The sequence below is a fragment of the Gymnoscopelus microlampas genome (genome assembly GCF_963454915.1).
Source record: "Gymnoscopelus microlampas genome assembly, chromosome: 4".
Classification (NCBI taxonomy): Eukaryota; Metazoa; Chordata; class Actinopteri; order Myctophiformes; family Myctophidae; genus Gymnoscopelus; species Gymnoscopelus microlampas.
This window is the reverse complement of record NC_139941.1, coordinates 16,277,400-16,299,611: the sequence shown is the minus strand read 5'-3', so window position 1 is coordinate 16,299,611 and position 22,212 is coordinate 16,277,400. Positions and strand designations below refer to the sequence as shown.

The following is a 22,212-nucleotide window of genomic DNA, read 5'->3' as shown; positions in this document are numbered from 1 at the left end:
TGACCTTTAGATCGCCCACCATTTTGAATTATGTGAGAAACAGTCATTGGCTCCTAACTTCTGTATTTTTTCACTTATGGAAAATCCGTTGGAAATTTTTGTAGGCAGTGGTCCAAAGTTCAAGTGTTAAACGTTTCGTGCAGATTGCTCAAAAATCCCAGGAGGAGATAGATTTTAACTATTGCAGTTTTATGAAAATTATTCATCTGCCCCTAACACATACATGCAAGACTCACATTTCTTTGAAACGTTGCAGTAATGTAGAGAGTCATTCCAAATATCACTGGAACCAATCTCACTACAATTGGCCAAAGGGGGGCGCTATAGCAATTTTTTGAAAATGCAAACTTTAAACAGGCAAAAGTCATGCCTCGTTTGGCCGAAAGTCGTGAAACTTGCTTACACTTGTGCCTTGACTCATGAGGAACACATCTATCGCTTTGACCAGTAAGCTCCGCCCTTAGATTGTCCGCAATTTTGAGCAGTTTGAAAAACACTTAATTTTTTTTTCAGCTATTTGCGTGAAACTGTATCATCTGTGTGATCTCCTTTTTCACAGTTACTTGTCTGTTGGGCCAATGGCGTCTCCCTTAAATGAATGCCTCACAATCTCAAGGTTGCCAGTTCAAGCCTCACTTGATGCAGACTTAATTTAAGTTGAATTGCAAACAACATGACTGTATCAATGAATACATGTGCAAATGGTAAAGATAACCTGAAATGCTTATTTGAGAGTACGTTTTTTCAACGTATGACATACTTCATTCTGAAAATAGCTGATCTACAATCTCACAACTTTTCATGGTTTGTGAGCTTGTAGATCGGCTACTTTCACTAGTTTTGGTTCTGAGGAGATGTACAATTTCTTCATTGCTAAATGGTTTGTGAACGAGTGATCTTAGTGTTAGTGAAACAGGGGCTTGGTTCATGAAAGAAGGCAAGAGTTTATGATCTTCAACAGACAATATCAGCCTGGACAAAGCTATAGCACTATAGGTAGTGTTGCAGCCTATTAGTCTGAAGGTTGAGAGTTCGAATCCTGTTAATGGCAGTAGGTTGAGATGTCCAATCAAACCATTATGTTTCCATCTCTCTCTCTCATCAATCTATTGTTTCCATGTCACTCTCTCTCTCTTCAATCTATTCCGTTTCCATGTCTCTCTCTCTCTCTATTCACTGGCCCCGTATTATCGCTGCTTGCAGCTATATTTATGGGGCCAGGCTTCCAGCATGGACCCATATTGTTATTGGCATTATTCCATTTCTTCTGCCGTTTTTGCCAGTTCTGGCTGAACCGTGCAGTCGCTTTTTATGAAACTCGGCCATATGATAGATGGTCATGAAAAACGATCAAAAAATAAATCTCACAATCTTTCGTCAAAAGGTGGCGCTATAGCACTCAGTTGAAAATGACAACTTTGAACAGGTACAACTCATGCCCTGTTTCACCTACAGCCATGAAACTTCGATGCACACATGCGTCTCCTCATGCTGAACAACTTTCACACTCTGACTTTTGACCTCTGACCTTTAGATCTCCCACCATTTTGAATTATATGAAAAACAGTTAAAACCTATCTCCTCTTGGGATTTTTGAGTAATCTGCACGAAACTTTTTACACATGAACTTTGGACCTATACCAAAAAACGTTTGCAAAATATCTTCCATAAGTGAAAAAATGAAGCTTTAATGAGCCAAGAATATTGCAGTTTTATGACAATTATCATCTGCCCCTAACACATACATGCAGACTTACCATTCTTTGAAACTTTGCAGAAATGTAAAGGGCCATTCCAAATATCACTGAAACCAATCTTACTCCCAATTGGTCAAAACGGGGGCGCAATAGCAATTTTTTGAAAATTGAAACTTTAAACAGGCAAAAGTCATGCCTCGTTTGGCCGACAGCCATTAGACCTGCTTACCACATGTGCCTTGACTAATGAGGAACACATCTATCACGTTGACCAGTAAGCACCGCCCTTAGATTTGTCCGCAATCTTGAGCAGTTTGAAAAACACTTAAACCCAGGATTTTTCAGCTATTTGCGTGAAACTGTATGATCTGTGTGATCTCCTTTTTCACAGGTTCTTGTCTGTTGGTGGCTTCTCGCTTAAATGTGTGCCCCACAACCTGAAGGTCACCAGTTCAAGCCTCACTTGGTGCAGACTTCATCTAAGTTGCATTTCACACAACATGACTATCAATGAATACATCTGCAATTGTTAAAGATAACATGAAATACTTAATTGAGTGTTTTTTACATACAGCTGATCTACAATCTCACAACTTTTCAGATAGCAATGAGAGTATGTTTTTTCAATGTATAACATACTTCATTGTGAAAATAGCCGATGTACAATCTGACAACTTTTAATGGTTTGTGAGGCTTGTAGATCGGCTACTTCACTTAGTTTTGCTTCTGAGGAGATGTACAATTTCTTAATTGTAAATGGTTTGTGAACGAGTGATCTTAGTGTTAGTGAAACAGGGGCTTGGGTCATGACAGAAGGCAAGAGTTTGTGATCCTCAACAGACAATATCAGCCTGGACAAGCTATAGCACTATAGGTAGTGTGCAGCTACCTAAGAGTGCCTCACGACCACAAGGTTGCTGGTTCAAGCCTCACTTGATGCACACTCATTTAAGTTGAATTGCAAAAAACATGACTCAATCTATTCCGTTTCCATGGCTCTCTCTCTTTCAATCTATTCCGTTTCCATGTCTTTCTCTTCAATCTATTCCGTTTCCATGTCTCTCTCTCTGTCCCTTCGATCTATTCCGTTTCTATCTTCAATCTATTCCGTTTCTCTCTCTCTCTCTCTCTCTCTCTCTCTCTCTCTCTCTCTCTCTCTCTCTCTCTCTCTCTCTCTCTCTCTCTCTCTCTCTCTCTCTCTCTCTCTCTCTCTCTCTTTTCTCTCTCTCTTCTCTCTCTCTCTCTCTCTCTCTCTCTCTCGCTCTCTCTCTCTCTCTCTCTCTCTCTCTCTCTCTCTCTCTCGGAGGTCGGCCATAGCTGAGTGGTTAGTGAGCCCGCCTAGGGAGCCAGAGGCTCTGGTTGCCCCAGGTACGATTCCAGGCGAGGTCAGCAAATGTGTCGATGACATGAAATTTGTCCCTGAGCAAGACTCTTAACCCCTAATTGCTCACAGGCCCTCATTGGAAACAAGACCGCAAGGACTTTCATGAACTGACCTGTTAAAGGAATTATCATTTCTCTTTCTCTCTCCTGGCCCGTATTATCGCTGCTTGCAGCTATATTTACGGGCCAGGCTTCCAGCATGGACCCGTATTGTTATTCGCATTATTCCATTTCTTCTTCTTCTTCTGCCGTTTTTGCCAGTTCTGGCTGAACCGTGCATACGCTTTTTATGAAACTCGGCCATATGATAGATGGTCATGAAAAACGATCAAAAAATAAATCTCACAATCTTTCGTCAAAAGGTGGCGCTATAGCACTCAGTTGAAAATGCCAACTTTGAACAGGTACAACTCATGCCCTGTTTTACCTACAGCCATAAAACTTCAATACACACATGCGTCTCCTCATGATGAACAACTTTCACACTCTGACTTTTGACCTCTGACCCTTAGATCTCCCACCATTTCGAATTATATGAAAAACAGTTAAAACCTATCTCCTCCTGGGATTTTTGAGTAATCTGCACGAAACTTTTTACACATGAACTTTGGACCTATACCAAAAAACAGTTTGCAAAATTATCTTCCATAAGTGAAAAAATGAAGCTTTAATGAGTCAATGAATATTGCAGTTTTATGACAATATTCATCTGCCCCTAACACATACATGCAGACTTACCATTCTTTGAAACTTTGCAGAAATGTAAAGGGCCATTCCAAATATCACTGAAACCAATCTTACTCCAATTGGTCAAACGGGGCGCTATAGCAAATTTTTGAAAATTGAAACTTTAAACAGGCAAATGTCATGCCTCGTTTGGCCGACAGCCATTAGACCTGCTTACACATGTGCCTTGACTAATGAGGAACACATCTATTCACGTTAACCAGTAAGCACCCGCCTTATATTGTCCGCAATCTTGAGCAGTTTGAAAAACACTTAAACCCAGGATTTTTCAGCTATTTGCGTGAAACTGTATCATCTGTGTGATCTCCTTTCACAGGTTCTTGTCTTGTTGGTGGCTTCTCGCTTAAATGTGTGCCCACAACCTGAAGGTCACCAGTTCAAGCCTCACTTGGTGCAGACTTCATCTAAGTTGCATTTCACACAACATGACTATCAATGAATACATCTGCAATGTTAAAGATAAACATGAAATACTTAATTGAGTGTTTTTTACATACTTCATTGTGAAAATAGCTGATCTACAATCTCACAACTTTTCAGATAGCAATGAGAGTATGTTTTTTTCAATGTATAACATACTTCATTGTGAAAATAGCCGATGTACAATCTGACAACTTTTAATGGTTTATGAGCTTGTAGATCGGCTACTTCACTAGTTTTGCTTCTGAGAGATGTACAATTTCTTCATTGGTAAATGGTTTGTGAACGAGTGATCTTAGTGCTAGTGAAAACAGGGGCTTGGGTCATGACAGAAGGCAAAGCGTTGTCATCCTCAACAGACAATATCAGCCTGGACAAAGTTATAGCACTATAGGTAGTGTTGCAGCTACCTAAAGAGTGCCTCACGACCGCAAGGTTGCTGATTCAAGCCTCACTTGATGCACACTCATTTAAGTTGAATTGCAAAAAACATGACTCAATCTATTCCGTTTCCATGGCCTCTCTCTCTCTCTTTCAATCTATTCCGTTTCCATGTCTTTCTCTTCAATCTATTCCGTTTCCATGTCTCTCTCTCTGTCTCTTCAATCTATTCCGTTTCTATCTTCAATCTATTCCGTTCCATCTCTCTCTCTCTTCTCTCTCTCTCTCTCTCTCTCTCTCTCTCTCTCTCTCTCTCTCTCTCTCTCTCTCTCTCTCTCTCTCTCTCTCTCTCTCTCTCTCTCTCTCTCTCTCTCTCTCTCTCTCTCTCTCTCTCTCTCTCTCTCTCTCTCTCTCTCTCTCTCTCTCTCTCTCTCTCTCTCTCTCTCTCAGGGGCGGCCATAGCTGAGTGGTTAGTGAGGAGCCAGAGGCTCTGGTTGCCCCAGGTACGATTTCCAGGCCAGTTCAGCAAATGTGTCGATGAAATTTGTCATCGACACAAGCAAAGACTCTTAACCCCTAATTGCTCACAGGCCCTCATTGGAAACAAGACCGCAAGGACTTTCATGAACTGACCTGTTAAAGGAATTATCATTTCTCTTTCTCTCTCCTGGCCCCGTATTATCGCTGCTTGCAGCTATATTTACGGGGCCAGGCTTCCAGCATGGACCGTATTGTTATTCGCATTATTCCTTTTTCTTCCTTCTTCTGCCGTTTTGCCAGTTCTGGCTGAACCGTGCATACGCTTTTTATGAAACTCGGCCATATGATAGATGGTCATGAAAAACGATCAAAAAATAAATCTCCACAATCTTTCGTCAAAAGGTGGCGCTATAGCACTCAGTTGAAAATGCCAACTTTGAACAGGTACAACTCATGCCCTGTTTTACCTACAGCCATAAAACTTCAATACACACATGCGTCTCCTCATGATGAACAACTTTCACACTCTGACTTTTGACCTCTGACCCTTAGATCTCCCACCATTTCGAATTATATGAAAAACAGTTAAAACCTATCTCCTCCTGGGATTTTTGAGTAATCTGCACGAAACTTTTTACACATGAACTTTGGACCTATACCAAAAAACGTTTGCAAAATATCTTCCATAAGTGAAAAAATGAAGCTTTAATGAGCCAATGAATATTGCAGTTTTATGACAATTATTCATCTGCCCCTAAAACATACATGCAGACTTACCATTCTTTGAAACTTTGCAGAAATGTAAAGGGCCATTCCAAATATCACTGAAACCAATCTTACTCCAATTGTCAAACGGGGGCGCTATAGCAATTTTTTTTAATTGAAACTTTAAACAGGCAAAAGTCATGCCTCGTTTGGCCGACAGCCATTAGACCCTGCTTACACATGTGCCTTGACTAATGAGGAACACATCTATCACGTTAACCAGTAAGCCACCGCTCTTATATTGTCCGCAATCTTGAGCAGTTTGAAAAACACTTAAACCCAGGATTTTTCAGCTATTTGCGTGAAACTGTATCATCTGTTGATCTCCTTCCACAGGTTCTTGTCTGTTGGTGGCTTCTCGCTTAAATGTGTGCCCCACAACCTGAAGGTCACCAGTTCAAGCCTCACTTGGTGCAGACTTCATCTAAGTTGCATTTCACACAACATGACTATCAATGAATACATCTGCAATTGTTAAAGATAACATGAAATACTTCATTGAGTGTTTTTTACATACTTCATTGTGAAAATAGCTGATCTACAATCTCACAACTTTTCAGATAGCAATGAGAGTATGTTTTTTTCAATGTATAACATACTTCATTGTGAAAATAGCCGATGTACAATCTGACAACTTTTAATGGTTTGTGAGCTTGTAGATCGGCTACTTTCACTAATTTTGGTTCTGAGGAGATGTACAATTTCTTCATTGGTAAATGGTTTGTGAACGAGTGATCTTTGTGTTAGTGAAACAGGGGCTTGGTCATGACAGAAGGCAAGAGTTTGTGATCCTCAACAGACAATATCAGCCTAGACAAAGCTATAGCACTATAGGTAGTGTTGCAGCCACCTAAGAGTGCCGTTTCCGGTTCAAGCCTCACTTGATGCAGACTCATTTAAGTTGAATTGCAAAAAACATGACTCAATCTATTCCGTTTCCATAGCTCTCTCTCTCTTCAATCTATTCCGTTTCTATCTTCAATCTATTCCGTTTCCATGTCTCTCTCTCTGTCTCTTCAATCTATTCCGTTTCTATCTTCATCTCTCTCTCTCTCTCTCTCTCTCTCTCTCTCTCTCTCTCTCTCTCTCTCTCTCTCTCTCTCTCTCTCTCTCTCTCTCTCTCTCTCTCTCTCTCTCTCTCTCTCTCTCTCTCTCTCTCTCTCTCTCTCTCTCTCTCTCTCTCTCTCTCTCTCTCTCTCTCTCTCTCTCTCTCTCTCTCTCTCTCTCTCTCTCTCTCAGGGTCGGCCATAGCTGAGTGGTTAGTGAGCCCGCCTAGGGAGCCAGAGGCTCTAGTTGACCCAGGTACGATTCCAGGCCAGATCAGCAAATGTGTCGACGAAATGAAATTTGTCCCTGAGCAAGACTCTTAACCCCTAATTGCTCACAGGCCCTCATTGGAAACAAGACCGCAAGGACTTTCATGAACTGACCTGTTAAAGGAATTATCATTTCTCTTTCTCTCTCCTGGCCCCGTATTATCGCTGCTTGCAGCTATATTTGTAATTGTTATTTCCAATTTTCTGGTGTTTCCAAAGTATTGACTATAGCTGAGCACCCACAGCTCAGGAGGCAATCAGAGGAATCAGCCCACCTGCTCTACATTACGACACTATCTGTCTGTTTTAACCCATTCAAACCGGGAACGCATCTGGGTAACCACTTTAACTCTATTTTATACTTTGGCTATTTTTTTTTAAAACCTTGGCCATTTTGTGCAAATATTTGAATATTATATACATATTTTAAAGGGAACATTTGTAACTCGAATCTTTGCTTCTGGGGGTCCCTGGAACAACATTTTTTTGAGAGGGGGGTCGGCGGCCAAATACATATCATTTTGGGTGGTCCTTGACATGAAAAAGTTTGAGAACCACTGATATTATAGCAACATAGGTTTTTCTTCGCTTCTGGGGATTCTACAAATGTAGAATCCCCAGAAGCGAAGATTTGTGTTACAAATGTTAGCTTTAAAAATATATATATATATTCAAAGATTTGCTAAAACGTTCACGATTTCAAAAATAGCAGATCTACCAGCTCATAACGCGGCACAGAGTGCCGCGTTATGAGCTGGTAGATCTGCTATTTTTGAATAGCCAAAGAAATCTAAAAATGACACAGATTCTTTCCCGGTCAAAACGGGTTAAACAAATGCTCTTCCTACACGGGGATAGCACAGTGCACCGTCTGAATAGAAATGACACATTCCGTTCCTAGAATAAAACAATGTCCCAGAGTTGTACAGTAACAACAAATGAACGCCGTACTCCTTCATGATCAGTCAGTCCCAATGCTACAGAACCCAAACCCTGCAAATCTGCCTATGACCCTGAAATGCCCTTTTCAATATCGTATAAAAACAAGACAGCGAGCTCATTCCTTCGCTTATCATCACTGTAGCTTACATTGCTTTAACCCTCTATAAAGTACAGTATAAGCTAGCATAATCCATGTAGACACAGCACTAGTTTGCAGAGTCATGGCTTAACCACATTCACCCTGTCATCCCTGTTTTAGGCATGTCATTAGCAAAACATTTCCAAAGCCGACGGGACACGTGGTGAACTTGTAGATCGGCTACGTTTTAATATTTTTGAATAGGGCTTAAGTGGTTTAAATAACCATTATCTCTATCTGGTCCCTCTGTACTGTAAAGTAAAAGAAAACCAGGAAAGACCATGAAATGAGTTACTTTGTGTTACTTTGGCTGTTTAAAAAAAGCAGATATAAGCTCTTAAGGTCCTTACACACCGGGGCAATTTTTTTAATGCGAATACGTTTTTTTTTAAACCTTATAAAGTCAATGCAAGCTTACATGGAGCGAAAAAGCGAAAAAGCGTCTTTTAATTATTCGGAACGAGTCCGAATGTTGCGTACATTCGCATATTCGCCGGTGTGTAACCGCCTTTAGCGTGTCGCCGCCTTTAGCGTGTCACTTTGTGCTGTGCTCTGAGCTTGTAGATCTGCTATTTTGGAAGAAATCTTGACAATTTGTGCAAATCTTTGAATATATATTTTTTTAAAGTGAACATTTCAAACCCCACAGCATGCGGAGGAGGTGGGCGTTCGGCTGATGGTGGACGCCGAGCAGACCTACTTCCAGCCGGCCATCAGCAGACTGACCCTGGAGATGCAGAGCATCTACAACAGGAAGAAACCTGTCATCTTCAACACCTACCAGTGCTACCTGAAGGTCAACAACATGCATCTCTAGGCTAGACTAACGCTTGACCAGTGGTGGAAAAAGTACTCACAACAATTTTTACTAAACTCATTCAGTGCCAAACATATTTCTGGCTTCATCATCCCTGTGCCAAGGCCAAAAATACATTGTAAAAAAAAAAAGTGCATAGGAAGCAAGATACAGCCTTTTTCACTAAGATGTTAACACATTGACTGCCATCGGCTAATCTCAGAACGTCCATCGTAGTGCCAAGCAATCTTACCTTTTTTGTTTTTTTGATTCCGTCATAGGCCCCGCTAAATCCGTTTAAAATCCGCGTTCATTTGGTTCGACACAAACACGGGACCCGACCGAACAAAACGCTGAAAACCGTGCGGCGATCCGACACTGCATTCTGGAGAACGAGAGGAAAACGCTAAAATGGTGGATGCGGTGAGAAAAACAACAAGCCAGAGATAATGGCGTCCAAAGTTGACCGCTAGACAGGAAACGGAGGCGGGAGAAAAACCGGAAACAGTATTATTTCGTTTCCGGTCCGCCCACTTCGAGACCGGAAGTGCAAAAAAAATCCGGAATCTGCACCTGCACGATTTAACATGGGAAAACACCCGCCCCGTAGGACTACGGGACTACGGGAACGGCAGTTAACGGTTGGATTTAACGGCCCGTAGGACTACGGGCCTGGCAGTGGATGTGTTAAACAAGAAGTGAATGGAGCAGCAAATCTTCAAATCATGATATCTTGGGTTCTGAACATTGTTTTTTTTTCCATGACGTTGGCGACGTCATTAGCACTCTGGGCTTATAAAAACGTGACGTCGGTGACGTCAATGGCACTGAATGAGTTAAGTAAAAGTATCTATACCTCAATATAGAAATACTCTGTTACAAGCAGAATTCCAGAATTACACATGTACTTGAGTAAAAGTGCAAAAGTATTGGCATCAAAATGTACTTAAAGTACCAAAAGTAAAAGTACTCATTATGCAGAATGTCCCATTTCAAGTTTTCAAATGTATAAACCTCTTTAGAAAATAGCAGATCTACAAGCTCACAATGTGTCGCATCGCAACGTATTGTGAGCTTGGTTAATGTATGTTTTGTAATAATAATCCAAATCTATAAAGTAACTAGTTAGTTACTAAAGTTTTCAATATAATGCTGCTGAGATGTAGTGGAGTAGAAGTAAAAGTACTGAAGATTGGAAATACTCAAGTAAAGTAAAAAATACCCCAAAATCTCTTCTGCCCGGCTCAGTGGCTGGAGCAATTGATCTGCATTTGCAGACAGCCATTGACCATTACCATGTGCATGGAACACCGAAGCCCGTTTTTCGCTTTCCCCAAATGTCAGCTGTTTATTAGCTTTTTTGTGTTCGCTGGCTCCCGGGTTGCCAGATCATGTGTGTGAAACAAGCGCCGATGTTGCCACCTCCGTGAAACAAGCGGACCATCCGTGAAACAAGCAGATCATGACGCGCGCGTGTGGGTGCTCATATCCCCCGACGGGCATGGTCTAGTTGATTTAATCGATAAAAAAAAAAAGCCATCGATAAACGATAAATTAATAAAATAATCGATTAGTAATTCTATTTTGGGCATTACATTAGGCGAAAAGAGAGAGGGGAAAAAAAGCTATTTTAACTATTTTTGCATGACACCATTGTGTGACGAAGTACTTCTTGATTATTCGATTAAACGAAAAAGTTATCTATAGAATAATCGCTAAGAAAAGAATCGATAGTCACAGCCGTAGCTGAGATTATTACTCCTTTCTCTTTTCGTTTGCCATTTGACATATGCAGTGCTGTAGGAGATTTGAAAATGTGTGCTAACATTTTCCATTCACAGGGAATGGAAAATATGAGGCTTTCAGGCCCAGTGGAGTCCCAGAGAAATTGTATTGTTTTATTTTACCTTGCCCGCAGCAATGCATGGCAGGGTATTGTATTGTTCCTGTCTGTCTGTTGGTTTGGTATGGTGTGTGTGGGTTTGTTAGCAAGTGAACCCATTTTCATGAAACCTGGAGGGAATGTGCAGTACACTGCCTCGAAGAAAGCTCAAAGGTCAAGGTAATCATTAAGTTCGAGGGCAATATTGAGAACGGATTGGCTGATTTTCATACAACTTGGAGGGAATTCTGCGGTGGTGGAAAAAGTACTCACATTTTGTACTTAAAATAAGTTAAGTAAAAGTGGTAAAAAAGGTCACGAGTATTAGTACCGCAATGTAGAAATACTCTGTTACAAGCAGAAGTCCGGAATTCAAAATTCAATTGAGTAAAAGTACAAAAGAACTGGTAAAAAAAATGACTTACAGTACCAAAAGTAGAAAGTACTCATTATGCAGAATGTCCCATTTCACAAGTTTTCAAATGTATATAATTATAAATTAGCAGATCTACAAGCTCGCAATGCGACACATTGCGAGCTTGTAGATCTGCTATTTTCAAATGGCCAAAATGTATATAGGGCTGAAGTGGTTAATATATGTTTTGTAATAATAATCTAAATCTATAAAGTGACTAGTAAAGTTTTCAAATAATTCCAGTGGAGTAAAAGCACAATATTTGCCTCTGAGATGTAGTGGAGTAGAAGTAAAAGTACAGAAAATTGGAAATACTCCACTAAAGTAAAAAAGACCTCAAAATGATACTTAAGTACAGTACTTGAGTAAGTTACGTAGTTACTTTACACCACTGATGATCAGTAGGTTGCCCTGAAAAGATGATTACGCTTTGGATTAAAACGGTCAAAGATCAAGGTCACGACAATAAGAGAGATGCAGAGCAAGAAATGCTGGGGGCGGGGCAGGGTTTTTGCACCCCCCATGCAGGTACTTTTCATTTCTTTCACACAGACGGGGGGGGGGGCTAATCATCTCTTCCCATTCCCAACCTGCAGGACGCCTATGACAACGTGACCATGGACGTGGAGCTGTCTCGACGCGAGGGCTGGTTCTTTGGGGCCAAGCTGGTCCGCGGGGCCTACATGTACCAAGAGAGAGAGCGGGCCCAGGAGATCGGCTACGAGGACCCCATCAACCCCGACTACGAGATCACCAACCTCATGTACCACAGGTGACAGAGGAGCCCGCTTTTTTGAATAAGACCTGAAGCCGATTCTACAAAATGTCTTCTAAATCCTAACTGTTTTTTTTTAAAAGCTTATGTTACTATGTCAGTGGTTCTCAAACTTTTTCAAGTCAAGGACCCCCAAAATGTATATGTTTTTAGCCGCGGACCCCCATCTAAAAATATTTTGTTCCAGGGACCCTCAGAAGCAAAGATTTGAGTAACAAATGTTCGCTTGAAAAAATATATATTCAAAGATTTGCACAAATTTTCACAATTTCTCAAAAATAGCAGATCTACAAGCTCGTAGCGCGGCACTCGGTGCCGCGCTATGAGCTTGTAGATCCACTATTTTTGAATAGCCAAAGTGTAAAAGAATTTTTTAGCTCAAATGAAAAAGTGACACAGATGCTTATTCAGGTCTTAAAGGGTTAACATTTACATCTATGAGTATTTTTTATTTTATTTTTTACAAGGAAGTTGTCTGTACATTCTCCTCAGGAGCTTTGTCTAAAATGTGTTTATTATGCAGGATACTGTATGTATTTGTACTGTATTATGTAATTTTACGGTATTATGTATTTTATATGTATGTATTTATAGTTAAGGAAACTGGCATGGAACAGAGCAGAGCACCGGTTCTCAACTCTTTTACCCCCAGTTTGATATGCATTTGAAATAACCAAAGATTTGCAAAAAAAAGATCTACAAGCTCATAGCGCGGCACTCGGTGCCGCGCTATAAGCTTGTAGATCTGATATTTTTGAATAGCCAAAGAAATCAAAAAATGACAGACATGCGCTCCCGGATTCAATGGGTTAATTAATTTATCTCAGAGAGTGTTGAAATGGAACCAAATGGACCCTTGTGGTTCACTCTCAGAGAACTGTAAGGGCCCAATTTGGTTCCTAACTATCAGTCATTTAGCTTGATCTGGAGTGATTTATTTAGGTACTGTACAGCGTGTTGCCACGTAAGCCTAGAGTAATCTCACACACTCCATGTAATCCATAGTTTAATCCTTTGCGTCACTTCGTTAGCAGAATTCAACCATTGTTGAAGCAATCCCCACTAGGGATACGAGAAGTAAATGGAAAATTTCTAATCGAATACGCGCCCGACCCCCCCACCCGTTCCCCCACGAGTACTCGTGTACTCATTTTGCAGGAGCGCATATTTTTTTCCTGCTCTGCATTGTATGTCATTCGAAAGTCAATGTATGTAATCCCCCAACAAAGAGCGGTATTAATTATGTCACTTTAAATTAACCCATTGAGACCTGAAGCCGATTCTACATGTCTCCTAAATCTCAACAGTATTCTGAAAAACGTATGTTTCTATATCAGTGGTGCTCAAACTTTTTCATGTGAAGGACCCCCAAAATTATATGTATTTGGCCGCAGACCCCCATCAAAATATGTTGTTCCAGGGACCCCCCAGAAGCAAAGATTTTAGTAAAAAATGTTCGCTTTAAGAATACATACATTCAAAGATTTGCACACATTTTCACGATTTTTCAAAAATAGCAGATCTACAAGCTCGTAGTGCGGCACTCGGTGCCGCGCTATGAGCTTGTAGATCTGCTATTTTTGAATAGCCCAAAGTGTAAAATAATGCTTTTTAGCTCAAATCTAAAAATGACACAGTTCCAGGTCTTAATGGGTTAAATATGAGTAGTCTCGTCCTGTAATTCAACTTTGCTGGGAATTTGCTCTTGAGACTCGTAAAGACAGGTAGGGTCATCGACCTGTTAATAGAATATTAACTACACTATACACTTAAAGTAATGCATCATTTCATATAGAGGCAGAACTATTACGCTCAATATCAGCACTGCCATTGAAAATTAAGCAAAATTAAAGTTGTTTTCCTAGGTGCCATTTTTGATCACTCCAGCATACTCGTGGGGTAAATATTCCAGCTACATCTATACAATACAATGAAAAGCATTATATAAATCTCAATGTAAACCTAAGTATTGTATTCCCCCTCTCAACCAAGCCCGGCCACACGTGAGGGGACACTTTACTTCCACCTGGTATAGTTTAGGACTACTGTACATCTCTTGCTTCATCCTAGTCAGTGCAGTGCTTTTTAGATGATAGAGAACAGTGAGGACATACACACACAGTACAATATGTCAATCTGATCATTTAGGTAAGAACTCACAGTGATTTAGTCTGGCTACGCGAGGCTAGCAAAACTATGCGTAACAATGAAATACGAAGACTTATAAGATCCACATATTGAAAAAATCACACCCAGTGTGAAGTGGGCGGTGTGTGGTCATCACAACATGACTCACTTTAAAAAAAGGATAAATGACTTTTTTTAAAGTCCATACTGCTATTCATAGGGCTGCACATGTGTCATGTGTTTCGCTAGCCAATCACAGTCCTGAATTTGCAAAGTCAGCCAATCACATTACAGTTAGTGGTGATGACACTAGCTGTAATGTGATTGGCTGATATGAAAAAAGTATCGATTTGCATTAACAATGGAAGGGTTAGGGGGTACACAAATGTTTTGGTCGGTGTCCAAAACTCACTTATAGGGGGCGGCTACACCGCCCCAAAAATGAATACAATATGAAACTAGAAAAAGTGCTCCTCGGAGCACAGGTCTCCGCCAGTACTGTTCCTGATTAATCCTGTCTTACCTCACTTCAAAAGATATAGATGATCTTTTGAAGTGACACACCTATTTATAGGGCTCTATTTTATCATGCGTCTCTCTAGCCAATCAAAGCACACCCTTTCAACATATTGTCACGTGTAGCTTGACCAATGTTAGCTTGGTGGACACACGGAAGGACGAGAACGAAAACATAGTCTCCTGGCGGAGACAAATATATAACGATTTTCTATTAAATTTTTTTCCATGGACCTTAATGGTTGGTTAAATGAGACTTGCACCTATAATACCTACTTCACAGGGGAGAAAGAAAAGGTCACCGGTTGTGTTAATGCTGTGTGTGTGTTTGTGTGTGTGTGTGTGTGTGTGTGTGTGTGTGTGTGTGTGTGTGTGTGTGTGTGTGTGTGTGTGTGTGTGTGTGTGTAAGGTGTTTGGACTACGTGCTGGATGAGATTGCCCTCAACAGGAACGCCCATGTGATGGTGGCCTCACACAACGAGGACACAGTCAAACACACCCTGAGGCGGTAAGGTCTCCTCTCCACGCATGCTTTTCATACTCATCCTCTTCACATGCAGCAACAAGACAGTTTTCCATCATCATAGTAAACCCAGTGGTGTTCAAAGTGGTGGCTGTGACCACCAGGGAGGCCGGCTAATTGGAAATACATACAGTTTATATATTTCAACACCTTCCAAACTAAAAAAAATAAGTAATTTCACAACAGGAGGCCGCAGCCAGAGGCTATGGCTACTTGGCATGGAGACGTTTTTGCACCATTTTAGTAGCCCGTTAGGTGTCATTGCGTGGCAGTGTTGAATATGACAGCAAATTTTGATTTAGTTTTAGTCTTTTGAATAAAATTCCATTTAGTTTTGGTCATATTTTAGTCATCTGAAATGTTTTACTGTTTGTCTAGTTTCAGTCGACTATCATGAGATTATAGTCGACTAAATCTACAGTTGATTTAGTCGACTTAAATGTATTTTGGCGGTGCCGTGATGGCGTCGTAATGGCTGATTTTACACTTGGTTGCATGCTGAAAATAGCCGATCTACAAGCTTGTAGATCTGCTATTTTTCAGAGTAGAACACCCTAGCGCAACCAAACATAAAATGACTTCTTCTCCACTCATCCCTCTCTAACATTTTAGTCTAGTTTTTATTAGTTGACGAAATTGCCAATATATTTAGTCTTACTTTTAGTCATCGTAGCTTAGTTTTTTTTTTTTTTTTATATAATTTTTATCCCGCGATTTTTGTAACCCATTTTTTTTCACCCGGTGCCAATTTCCTAAGTGATCCTGGGCGCTACACCAGCCCTACACCAGCGCTACACTAGTCCCCCACAGCCAGGGAGGCCAGGGCCGAGCTCATGCTTCCTTCAATGCATGAGAGCCAACTGACCTTCTTGTCACCTGACAGGGGGGAGTTTCCACGGTAGGACGTAGCGCGTGGAAGGAACACGTTATTCCAACCAGTTCCCTTCCCCTCCATCAGGCGCCCCGGCTGTCATGGGGGAGGCGGTATAGCGACCAGGATTACTACATGTTTTTGTGAGGGTATTAACTACCCTAGGAGACACGGGGAGAACATGCAAACTCCACACAGAGTAGGCCCTTTCGCCAACCCCACCCTGGGTATGGGCGCTGATGACGCGGAGGAGAAGACACGCCCCCAGCACCCACAGCGTCCCTGGCGGGAATCGAACCCAGGACCTTCTAGCTGTGAGGCGACAGCGCTACCGACTGCGCCACCGTGCCCCCCTGTAGCTTAGTTTTTATTTCGTTTTTATTTCGTTTTCGTCAGGGAAAAAAGGTAGTCGACGAACATTTTTTGTCATAGTTTTAGTCGACGAAATCAACACTGTTGCGTGTTTTTTTGTTGTTTTTTTGCGCCAACTCGACCATATAGATTATAGATGATTGTCATATTGATACACCAAATCAATACATTCTAAAGCATTCTGATGATATAGCTTTAATATGTCGTCAATGGGTGGAAACAGTGTCTAAGTCCAAAACTGTTACTTTTCAGGAAATGGAAAAAAATCTAACTACTGTATGTTCTAAATAAATCCAATGTAGTTATTATTTAGCCACAAGCTCTTGGTAATACTTTTCATATAGGTTACATAAAACCACCAGACAGACTTAACCACTTTAAACCTGGCGCCCTATTTTGGGCATATAGCAAAAATATCAGATCTACAACATCACTACACGTGACATCATATTGAGCATGTAGTTTGGCTATTTTCAAACTTTTTCATGGACCCCTCAAGGACCACTGGGGTGGTCCCCGGACCCCACTTTGAGAAACACTGTGTTAAATAACTCAGACAGCCCTGGGCGGTACCAACAGGGTGTGAACAAAGTGGTCTGGTGTGTGTGCGAATAATGCTCTTGAGATGGCAAGTAACAAGAACACAAAGAAAACCAAAGAAATCGTATTCGGTTCACCTCTGACTTTTTGATTTGAGCTAAAAAAGCATTATTTTACACTTTGGCTATTCAAAAATAGCAGATATACAAGCTCGTAGCGCGGCACCGAGCGCTATGAGCTTGTAGATCTGCTATTTTTGAAAAATCGTAAAAATGTGTGCAAACCTTTGAATATATATTGTTTAAAGCGAACATTTTTAACTCTATTCTATCTTTGCTTCTGGGGGTCCCTGGAACAACATTTTGAGATGGAAGTCCGCGGCCAAATACATATCATTTTGGGGGTCCTTGACGTGAAAAGGTTTGAGCACCACTGATATAGAAACATACGTTTTTCAGAAAACTGTTGGGATTTAGAAGACATTTGTAGAATCGGCTTCAGGTCTTAATGTTCTCAACGTTATCCATAATTTAAAAAAATAAACAGGTATTTTCATACAAATACGTTGGTGTAATAAAAGACCATCTGCTATCCTGGAAAAGGACACAACAAATAATTTGTTTCGACGCCGCCTTAGATCCTCTGGGGTGAGCAGATTTGTATTTTTCATTTATTTCTTTTACTTCTGTGGTTATGAGTGTTCTACCCACAGTATAGTGAATAACACATTGTACAAGCGTTTGTCCGCTACTTTAAATTCAAAACCGCTTTACCGAATGGAAATCTGCTCAAATGTTGTAGGCCAAACCTCATTTACAATTTACAATTAAGGCAGTTAGCAGACTCTCTTATCCAGAGCGACAAGTACGGAATCTGAGTAATCAGAGTAAGCATGAACCCTTGACAACAAATTTCAAGGTAAACAGTCACACACGTACAGCACGAGAAGTGCCTCAAAGAAACTAGGATACCAGGTAAACGCCAAATGATCTGGCATGTGTCTAAACAACATGCTATCTAAACTTTCTTAACTCACTGCCAGACTTATTTCTGGCCGCGTTTGCCCACTGCCAGCGATTTTTCGATTTTCTTACCTTTTTCAAGTAGTCACAGAATATTTATCTCCATTATGATCGATCCCCTGATGGTTGCTAATCACTGAGGGTTATACTGTGTGGTTTCACAAATGTCAACGAGGTCATCGCAACCTCGTTGACATTAATTGTCTGAAAATAGCATGTCTGGGCCAAAAATACATAGTAAAAAAGAAAAGTACACAGGAGCCGAGATACAGCCTTTTTAAGTACCGTAATTTTCGCACTATAAGCCGCACCTGAATATAAGCCGCAGCAGCTAAATTGAATGATTTGTACATATATGCCGCACTGGACTATAAGCCGCGGGTGTAAAATCCTTAGATTTAGGAGGTCCCCTAGTGGCCGTTAGCTATAAAAATCCATAGATAAGCCGCACCGTTATATAAGCCGCAGGGTCGAAAAATGGGGAAAAAAGTCGCGGCTTATAGTCCGAAATTTACGGTAATAAGTTAAACAAGAAGTGAATGGAGCAGCAAATCTTCGGATCACGATATCTAAAAAAGAAAAAGAAAAAGAAAAAAAAGGGCCAGGGCGTTATGACAATCACTCGTTATAAGTCGTTCTTGGCGGTGAGAGAGGTACAGTTGTGGTCAACAAAAACACATCTAAATAAAAAAAACATGAGAACAAGTAACCGACATATCGACATAGTAAACTATGAACATGGAAACAAGGGGGCAAGAAGGAGAGAGGAGCTCTAGGGTGTGAGGGGAGTCTTCAAGTTCAGACTCAACCCATTCAGACCTGAGGTTCCCATTCTACAGATGTCTTTTAAATCAGTTTTCTGAAAAACGTTTAGTTGCTATAATATCAGTGGTGCTCAAACCTTTTCATGTAAAGGACCACCCAAAACGATATGTATTTGGCCGCCGACCCCCATCTCAAAATATTTTGTCCCAGGGACCCCCCAGAAGCACAGATTTGAGTCCAAAAACAATTGTTTCCAAAAATATATGTATTCAAATATTTGCACAAAATAACGTTCAAACCTTTTCATGTCAAGGACCACCCAAAAGGATGTGTATTTGGCTGCCGACTCCCCATCTCAAAATGTTTTGTTCCAGGGACCCCCCAGAAGCAAAGATTTGAGTCAAAAAACGTTGTTTCAAAAAATATATGTATTCAAAGATTTGCAGAAGATAGATAGACCCTAACCCTAACCCAAGATTTATCAAAAATAACAGATCTACAAGCTCATAGCGCGGCACTCGGTGCCGCGCTATGAGCTTGTAGATCTGCTATTTTTGAATAGCCCAAAGTATAAAATATGGATAAAGTGATTACACAGATGCGTTCTGAGTTTTTTCTGTGATGTCGCAAATGGTGCTTCTGTGAAATACTCCAGACCGTTCTGACAATAAAGTCAGTCAGTCAGTCAGTCAATCAATCAGTCTGCTAATAACAACCTTCATATAATACTGGGTGATTAGGTGAAATTGCCACGTCGAGACGTGCTAATGGCATAATCGAACTATCCGCTTAGTACCAATAACTCACGGCAAATGAATATGAACTCGGTACCCTTTACCTCCCTCCCTCCCTCTCTCTCTCTCTCTCTCTTTCTCTCTCTCTATGCTCTGTGATCTCTTATCCAGGATGAATGAGCTAGGTCTGACTCCAACCGAGAACAAGGTGTACTTTGGTCAACTGCTGGGCATGTGTGACCAAATCAGCTTCCCATTAGGTAAGTGAAACACACGCACACACACACACACACACACACACACACACACACACGCGCGCGCGCAACCCCTCCACCCCCATCTCTGACCTTTCCAACCCCCCACACGTATCTGCTGATTTGATGGCTTGTCATAGTACCAGCCAGCCCCCCCCCCCCCCCCCCCCCCAAGCTATTGTGTTTGACCTGACGCTAACAGACGTGCACCCTCTGTGACATGTAACACATTATAAAGCCAGACACCACGCTTATTGACGAGCCGTCTCGTCGACCCCCCCGAATGCCGCAGTCAGTCAGATCTACGGCGCTCGTTTGTCAGTCAAAGGCATCGAACGCGGCGGCGGCGGCGTGGCCCGCCACGCACCGACCGTCCGTCCATCAATGTGGAGGCTCGATTGAGCGAGCTGAGAGGGAGTTAAAGCCTATTGATGTAAACAGCCTCGCATGTGATCAGCCCGCTTTGCTAACGGTTAACAAGACGGCCTGATAACAGCGTGGCCTCTCTGTCCAATCGTTAGCTGTTCTATGCGTGCGCTTTGTGAAAGATTATAACCCGTTAAGACCTGGAACGCATCTTATGTGTCATTTTAGACTTCTTTGAGCTATTCAAAAATAGCAGATCTACAAGCTCGTAGCGCGGCACCGAGTGCCGCGCTATGAGCTTGTATATCTGCTATTTTTGAATAGCTCAAAGAAAAGTTGTAGTAGCTCACGAAAAGTTGTGCAAATATTTGATTTTTATTTGTAACTCAAATCTGTGCTTCTGGGGGTTCCTGTAAATACATATTTTAGAAATGTTCGCTTTAAAAATGTATTAAAAAATGTATAATCCAAGATTTTGCCACAAATTTTCATGATTTTTCATGAAATGAACATGAAAACGTTTGGGAACCACTGATTAACGCAACATACGTTTTTTCAAAAAACTGTTTAGAAGACAAACTGGATTTAGAAGACATTTGTAGAATCCCCCAGAAGCAAAGATTTGAGTTAAAAAAAAATCGCTTTAAAAAATATATATTCAAAGATTTGCACACATTTTCATGATTTTTCAAAAAAATAGCAGATCTACAAGCTCATAGCGCGGCACTCGGTGCCGCGCTATGAGCTTGTAGATCTGCTATTTTTTGAATAGCCCAAAGAAATCTTAAAATGACACACGGATGCGTCCTCCGGCCTTAAAGGGATAAGAGAGCGCTCGCACGCTGTGTGCTCCGGTTGCTTTTATAGCACCTGAATGCTCCTGCATCCTCAGACTGGCTTTGTGACAGAAGCCGCCACAAATCACAAAGCGCTGTTCAATGGCAAAGACGCACTAGGATGTGGACGGTACAAACTGTACTGTCTGGCTGTCTGGTGTGTTTGTACGCTATGTCGGCTATTCGCATCTCCTTTGGCCAAAGAGGAAATATCGATTATCACGACACAAAAGTGAACAGAAGTACAAAAGTGCTTCACATAAGTTTTCAACCGTTCTACAACTTTCCCTTAAAGGAGTAGTTCACCCAAAACAGCATTCCTAAGCCAATAACGTGATGACTGGCAGAAAGATGCTAATGTATCCGGAAAGAGTCTCCTTTTTTGTTAAAAGATTAAAGCACTATATTCTGATTAATAAGTAATAATCATTGCTACACAGTGTTAGTTCAGTAACAGGGATATCTCACCAGCTCTTTAATAAACATAAATTCATTTTCTGTTGGGTTACACATTTTCAGCCAATCAGGAGATGAGAGTACCCATTTATCAGCTTAAATGTTATAGTGTCACAGTTCCAATGTTGTCTGCTCATTTCTTTGTGTGGCATCACTTCCAATTGAACTTGTTTATCCTGTGTGAGTTCTCTCTCCTAATTGAATCAAATTGGTATGCCCAACTGAAAACGTATTTTCTGTTTACCAAAGAGCCGGAGAGACATGGAGACTCCTGTTACAGAACAAACAACTCTATAGCAATAATTACTATTAGGATAGAGCTATTCAACACTTATTGTAACAAAAAACATAACATCTTTTATTAATATGATAATAGATACAGTATGCCTATTTTATGTGGGCACACATATCCTCCCTTTGATGTCTCACTTTCTTTGATGTCTCACTTTTCTCTTGCTTGAAGATCAGTGCTCGTGTGACTGAGTAGAAATGTCAGTGGTGGAAAAAGTACTCAAATGTTTTACTTAAGTAAAAGTACCAATACTGCAATATAGAAATAGTCTGTTACAAGTAAAAGTCCAGAATTCAAAATGCACTTGAGTAAAAGTACAAAAGTATTGGCATCAAAATATACTTAAAGTGCCAAAAGTAAAAGTACTAAAATATTTGAAAAAAGCCGATCTACAAGCTCA

The 22,212-nt window shown here is 40.9% G+C and overlaps 2 protein-coding genes across 3 annotated transcripts in view; both read left to right on the top strand.

The window, feature by feature from the left end:
• The window catches only part of cabp7a (calcium binding protein 7a), a 688,996-nt gene that overhangs the window by 216,968 nt on the left and 449,816 nt on the right, over positions 1-22,212 (top strand). The gene's annotated exons all lie outside the window — the stretch shown is intronic.
• prodhb (proline dehydrogenase (oxidase) 1b) overlaps positions 1-22,212 on the top strand; it is a 47,424-nt gene that overhangs the window by 22,848 nt on the left and 2,364 nt on the right. Inside the window, exons 10-13 of the mRNA XM_084055153.1 lie at positions 8,920-9,066; positions 11,960-12,135; positions 15,191-15,289; positions 19,780-19,868. Of these exons, the coding sequence (XP_083911279.1) occupies positions 8,920-9,066; positions 11,960-12,135; positions 15,191-15,289; positions 19,780-19,868 (511 nt within the window). The remainder of the gene's footprint in view (positions 1-8,919; positions 9,067-11,959; positions 12,136-15,190; positions 15,290-19,779; positions 19,869-22,212) is intronic.